Raw genomic sequence first — 7500 nt, forward strand, 5'->3', positions numbered from 1 at the left:
TAAGTGTATCTGTGACCAAATCAGTTTCTTCCCCTCTGTCAGTCATTGTGGAATAAACACACAGTTATTAAATCCGCATGAAGATCTTTCAGCTCGTGCTGCATCATAGGACTTTGGATACTGAAGGACATGTAAAGGCAAAAACTTTTGTACTTTTACTGCAGTAATATTTTGAAAAATGCTGACGTTATTGGATGCCTGCTGGATGTCCCCGGTGTCGCATCTCAAACTCTGATTGGTTAAAGCTACAGATTCATTGTTCTGAATTCTGAAGTTTCTGATGCTGCACTGCACTGCTGATTCTGCAGAACTCAAGGCAGATACCTTTGACCCCAGCAACACGTGATGTGACGTGATGGCTGAAATCTGTTTGAAGTAAACAGACACTGGTGGAAACACTATGAAATGAAGACAATAGAATTTTGGAATAATTTAATACATATTCATAAAAATACAATTAAAGTAAAAGTCAGTAATTCTGATAGAGTTTAGACCTACAGAGTAGAAATGACTGTAAGTTTAGTGTGTGTGTGTGTGTGTGTGTGTGTGTGTGTGTGTGTGTGTGTGTGTGTGTGTGTGTGTGTGTGTGTGTGATTTACAGGAATGCAGTAGTGGTGATCATGGCAGGATTCCTGATCGACAAACTGGGAAACCGCTGTAAGAGTGTGTGTGTGTGTGTGTGTGTGTGTGTGTGTGTGTGTGTGTGTAACAGAGTTTATAAGATGTTTGTAGATACAGTGAGGAAAATAAGTATTTGAACACGCTGCTATTTTGCAAGTTCTCCCACTTAGAAATCATGGAGGGGTCTGAAATTGTCATCGTAGGTGCATATCCACTGTGAGAGACATAATCTAAAAAAAAAAATCCAGAAATCACAATATATGATTTTTAAACTATTTATTTGTATGATACAGCTGCAAATAAGTATTTGAACACCTGTCTATCAGCTAGAATTCTGACCCTCAAAGACCTGTTAGTCTGCCTTTAAAATCTCCACCTCCACTACATTTATTATCCTAAATTAGATGCACCTGTTTGAGGTCGTTAGCTGCATAAAGACACCTGTCCACCCCATACAATCAGTAAGAATCCAACTACTAACATGGCCAAGACCAAAGAGCTGTCCAAAGACACTAGAGACAAAATTGTACACCTCCACAAGGCTGGAAAGGGCTACGGGGAAATTGCCAAGCAGCTTGGTGAAAAAAGGTCCACTGTTGGAGCAATCATTAGAAAATGGAAGAAGCTAAACATGACTGTCAATCTCCCTCGGACTGGGGCTCCATGCAAGATCTCACCTCATGGGGTCTCAATGATCCTAAGGAAGGTGAGAAATCAGCCCAGAACTACACGGGAGGAGCTGGTCAATGACCTGAAAAGAGCTGGGACCACCGTTTCCAAGGTTACTGTTGGTAATACACTAAGACGTCATGGTTTGAAATCATGCATGGCACGGAAGGTTCCCCTGCTTAAACCAGCACATGTCCAGGCACGTCTTAAGTTTGCCAATGACCATTTGGATGATCCAGAGGAGTCATGGGAGAAAGTCATGTGGTCAGATGAGACCGAAATAGAACTTTTGGGTCATAATTGCACTAAACGTGTTTGGAGGAAGAAGAATGATGAGTACCATCCCAAGAACACCATCCCTACTGTGAAGCATGGGGGTGGTAGCATCATGCTTTGGGGGTATTTTTCTGCACATGGGACAGGGCGACTGCACTGTATTAAGGAGAGGATGACCGGGGCCATGTATTGCGAGATTTTGGGGAACAACCTCCTTCCCTCAGTTAGAGCATTGAAGATGGGTCGAGGCTGGGTCTTCCAACATGACAATGACCCGAAGCACACAGCCAGGATAACCAAGGAGTGGCTCTGTAAGAAGCATATCAAGGTTCTGGCGTGGCCTAGCCAGTCTCCAGACCTAAACCCAATAGAGAATCTTTGGAGGGAGCTTAAACTCCGTGTTTCTCAGTGACAGGCCAGAACCCTGACTGATCTAGAGAAGATCTGTGTGGAGGAGTGGGCCAAAATCCCTCCTGCAGTGTGTGCAAACCTGGTGAAAAACTACAGGAAACGTTTGACCTCTGTAATTGCAAACAAAGGCTCCTGTACCAAATATTAACATTGACTTTCTCAGGTGTTCAAATACTTATTTGCAGCTGTATCATACAAATAAATAGTTTAAAAATCATATATTGTGATTTCTGGATTTTTTTTTTTTAGATTATGTCTCTCACAGTGGACATGCACCTACGATGACAATTTCAGACCCTCCATGATTTCTAAGTGGGAGAACTTGCAAAATAGCAGCGTGTTCAAATACTTATTTTCCTCACTGTACTTGTCGGAGATTTCTAATTTCTGTGTGTGTGTGTGTGTGTGTGTGTGTGTGTGTGTGTGTGTGTGTATGTGTGTGTAGTCGGTGTGTTCCTTTTCTCCTTCCTGTGTGTGTTAGGTTCCTCCATCTTTGCTCTCGGGTCTCATTTTAAAGCAAGTCCGTACCTCCTGCCACTCATGCTCACGGGTCGCCTGCTGTTCGGCTCCGGGAACGGCTCACTGACAAGTACACACACACACACACACACACACACACACACACACACACACACACACACACACACACACACACTTGTAGATCACTTACAGCTATCAGATGCCTGTGTAAATGGCACACTTTAATGTACCCCTCCTCCCCTGCAGTTGTACGTAACCGGATCACAGCGTTCTGGTTCAGAGGGAAGGAGTTAGCGTTAGCGTTTGGACTCACTCTAGCTTTCTCTCGACTTGGCTCTGTTCTCAACTTTTTATTCACTCAGCACTTCGAGGCTCAGTACGGCATGCAGTGGACTCTGTGGGGGGGTGAGACGTCTCACACACACACACACACACACACACACACACACACACACACACACACACACACACACACACACACACACACAAACACTTGACTAGGGTACAAATCCAAAACCATATTTTGGCATGAAACTCTCAGATAAGAAAAGAGAAAAGATTCATCATTACTAAGAAATGAATCTCAGTTGATCCCAAACATCTGCGGTGCATTCTGCGTATCAAGTGGCAGGACAAAGTACCCAACACAAAGGTTCTGGAACGCACCGGCATGAACAGCATGTTCTCCATTCTTAGCGAGAGGCGCCTTCGCTGACTCGGCCATGTTAGGAGAATGGACCCAGGCCACATACCCAAGGACCTGCTGTACGGCGAGCTAGCAGAAGGTGCACGACTGACTGGACTCCCACGTCTGCGATACAAAGATGTCTGCAAAAAGGACATGAAGATGACCAACATCAATGTAAACAACTGGGATAGCTGTGCTGACGACCTCCCTGCCTGGCGTCTTGCTGTCAGACAGGGCGGTCAGAAAGCCGGGGAGGTGAGAAACACAAACCTCGCCGCAAAGAGAGCCAGGAGGAAGGCAAACCAACAACAGCCTTAGCAAGCATCAGCATTCACCTGCAGCAAGTGCAACAGAGACTTTCACTCCAGGATCGGACTTTTCAGCCACTCGCAAAGGTGCAGATAGGACACCCAAACTGGAAGCTACAACAACGTCTCTCGAAGATGGACGGATGCCGAAGGACACAAAATATGGGGGACATAATGGAGACAAACTTACACTTATAAAGAACATCTTCATTTATATCACCACATTATCTGTGTAAAGCTGCTCTGAGACAATGTTCATTATTAAAAGTGCAATACAAATAAACATGAAATGAAAATATTCACACTTTGGACAGAGTTTTGACATGTTCACTGAGGGTGGACTCACTTTAGTTAGCAGTTATTTAGAAAATAATGTCTGTATGTTGTTATTTTTTAGAGGAAAGTAAATCAGTACTGATACACAACCTGCACACTGACACTCTAAAATATCCCCAAGTTTTATTTCTATAGTTTTGTCTCTAATACGATGCACTACAGTCGCTGCTAAATGTGAAGGTGCACTTACTTTTGTGAGATACTGTGTGTGTATATATATATATACACACACACACATACAGCCATACACATTAACTGACAAAAGGCATTAAACTGTGTGTGTGTGTGTGTGTGTGTGTGTGTGTGTGTGTGTGTGCGCGCGTGTAGGTACACTCCTGTGTGTGCTGGGTTTCCTCTCAGCTATAACAGTCAGTGTTCTGGACAAAGTGGGAATGAAGCAGCTGGGATTGGACGGAATCATACAGGAGGAGTCACGCAAAGTGGTAATGTGATTTCACCATCATCATTATCACCACAATCATCATCATCATTATCTTCTCCACCATCACCAGCACCATCTTTACCACTATCATTATCACCACCATCAAGATCACTATCCATAGCATCACCACCATTACCATTATCACAATCATCTTCACCATAACTACCATTACTATCATTGTCTTCACCATCATCACCGTCATCCCCATCATCACCACCATTAACATCACCACTATCACCACAATCACTATCATCACTCAATCACCATCATCACTATCACCATCATCACCATCATCACCATCATCACCGTCATCCCCATCATCACCACCATTAACATAACCATTATCACCGTCACTGTCATCATCACTCAATCACCATCATCACTATCAAAACTATAACCATCATCACCATCATCGCTACCATTAACACCACTATCACCACAATCACCATCACTTAATCACCATCATCACTATCATTACTATCACCACCATCACAATCATCGTTACCCTTAACACCATGTAAGAAAAAATGATGAGGACAACGAAGATCGTAATGAAGAAGTTTATAACAGTGTAGCAGTCGCAAAATACATGAAGCACTTTGGGTTCATCAGAGTCAGAAAGAACCCAGAGCAAACTCTGCCCAGATATTTTATATTGTTCTTCCCTTTGAAGTATAGACCAGAGTTATACTTTAAATGTAAATTAGATGTAGGACATGCATGAGGGAACAACTGGCTGGGTGATCGAGGCGGAGGTCACTGTTGTTGACACCTTTGCTGGTGCCGGCCCCCCAGCAGGTCAGGAAGGGGTATTGTTTAAATGATAATCATGGTCTCAGACACCTTTTGGTTAGAGATAGTCCTTGATGGCTTGCTGTCTCTCCCAGACTGATTCAATCAAGACTACAATTAGGATTGATACAACTGAAATTCTGTCAAACTACATAAATACTTTTGTGAAATTTAAGCCGTTTTGAGGATGAGCTGAATTTGATATAGCGTGGGGTGGAATCTGGATTGAGGCAGTCTGTAATTCTTACAGTCCCCCCTTTGATGCTTTTGGCCCTGAAGCATCACATCCACTCCCTTTACACAGATTACACCTCCTGTCTTAAACAGGTGCCCAGTGCCGGTGAAACCCTGCCTTAGGTTGTCCACCTTCGGCCCTCAGAGAATCTTACCCGTCATCGGAACATTCACCTCATGCACACTGGTTATCGCTTCATCTCATTCGGCATGCTTACAATGCAGGTTTTTCCTAAAATCTTTGTTATATGTAAAATCTTATCCATCATTGAGTCGTCAACTTAGGCACACCTGTTTCATCCAATTGAGCAAACGTATTAGACATATCTCTATAAAATATTTGGCTATATGTAAAATTTTATCTGGGTTTTGGAATGGAGGCCTTCAGGAACCATCATAACCAATAGAAACGTCCTACATTGATCATTGAATCATACGCAATCTGACATCTTAACATAGAACAAATACAATGGAACATAATACACTGTCGGAAATAGAAAAATTACACACAAACAGAAAAGTAATTAAAATTTAATATATGACGTGAATTGGTGCTACTGGAAATCTAACTGTATCGTCAGAGCCTTTACTATTGAGTAACTGAGACTCTCTCTCATCACTGTCTTTCTGCAAATTTAATATTCCTGGAACTCGGTTATACAGTGCAACATCTACCAACCTTTTACTGGGATTTTCCTCAATTCTGCCATTCTTTATCAAAAACTGACAGGCAGCATTAGATTCCTCCAAATTATTAAACAAGGATTCAACAGATGATTTGAGCAAACTGTTGTTAGTTTTCAGAAATGCGATCTCTTTCTGCATTCTGTCCTTTTCTTCTTTCTATAGTATTTCACTGACTTGGTAATTTTTTGTATAAATGTCTCTGATACTGATTCTAGAATGAAGTTGCTTATTTTCAGCCTCAAGCTCATCTAGCTTCCTCCTGGTTACCTTATATGTGGCAAAAACTCCCTGAAGGGCATTTGCAATTTTTCCTTGTTTGTTCCTGGGCATCTTTGGATAACTTTCAAACTTAGAAACAGCCCATTAATACGCCTTATCACCAACCTTCTTTATTCCATCAAACATCCTGTTTGAGCCGTGTTTAGCGATGTACTTAATAATCAGCTCTTCCATTTCCAAAATATTCCAGAGTTACAACTACCCTTCTAGTGCAAATTGAATAAACTTCAGCAATATTACACACAAACTGTTCAAAATATTACACTGTCGCAGTACCGCGGTATAACCTAAACCAGTGTACTCAGCCACAGTACTTTGGGCTTAAAACATGAGTTTAATACAGTTGGACAAATTGCGTTGGACAAATTGCGTTGGACAAACCACAGTACTTCGGGTTACTGTTTTAAACTTTACAGAGCCGCTGTGCGTCGCGCTTTTTACACTATTACCAGTTTCACTTACGTCAGAAACTCTAATAGTACTCTCACAGAAAGTTTCAATTACTTTAGAAACTTATAAACTTAAGCACTTTGCTTCAGTACTTTGCTTCTGTAATTCCAATAAAACTCTGCTGCCACACTACGTCGGGCTGATTCAGTTCTATTAGAATCTTACACAGAAATGTACAGAATAGGCTTAAGAACTCCTCCTGCTTATACTAAATAAACTAAATACTTTTCTGTCCTTAAAATCTTTCTTTAAACGAGGGGTTCCTTGAACTTAAATAAAAGCATAGAAGAAAGAAACTGGTTTTCTTACCTTTCCCCACTTTTATTTTTTTGGAAATCCCTCCTGGCTGGCTCGCCAATGTAAGAAAAAATGATAAGGACAACAAAGATCGTAATGAAGAAGTTTATAAAAGCGTAGCTGTGTTCTTCCCTTTGAAGTATAGACCGAAGTTATCCTTTAAATGTAAATTAGATGAAGGACATGCATGAGGGAACAACTGGCTGGGTGATCGAGACGGAGGTCACTGTTGTTGACACCTTTGCTGGTGCCGGCCCCCCCAGCAGGTCAGGATAGGGTATTGTTCAAATGATAATCATGGTCTCAGACACCTTTTGGTTAGAGATGGTCCTTGATGGCTTGATGTCTCTCCCAGACTGATTCAATCAAGACTACGATTAGGATTGATACAACTGAAATTCTATGTCAAACTACATAAATACTTCTGTGAAATTTAAGCCGTTTTGCGGATGAGCTGAATTTGATATAGCGTAGGGTGGAATCTGGGTTGAGGTAGTCTGTAATTCTTACAACCACTATGACCACAATCA

General features: G+C 41.9%; 1 protein-coding gene across 3 annotated transcripts in view; it reads left to right on the plus strand.

The window, feature by feature from the left end:
- Positions 1 to 7500, plus strand: part of mfsd1l (major facilitator superfamily domain containing 1-like) — a 55673-nt gene that overhangs the window by 2877 nt on the left and 45296 nt on the right. For all 3 annotated transcript variants that reach the window (XM_083547255.1, XM_083547257.1, XM_083547256.1), the window contains exons 4-7: positions 602 to 657; positions 2423 to 2566; positions 2704 to 2862; positions 4117 to 4232. In XM_083547255.1, the coding sequence (XP_083403381.1) occupies positions 602 to 657; positions 2423 to 2566; positions 2704 to 2862; positions 4117 to 4232 (475 nt within the window). The remainder of the gene's footprint in view (positions 1 to 601; positions 658 to 2422; positions 2567 to 2703; positions 2863 to 4116; positions 4233 to 7500) is intronic.

The sequence above is a fragment of the Silurus aristotelis genome, assembly GCF_946808225.1.
Source record: "Silurus aristotelis genome assembly, chromosome: 1".
Taxonomy (NCBI): domain Eukaryota; kingdom Metazoa; phylum Chordata; class Actinopteri; order Siluriformes; family Siluridae; genus Silurus; species Silurus aristotelis.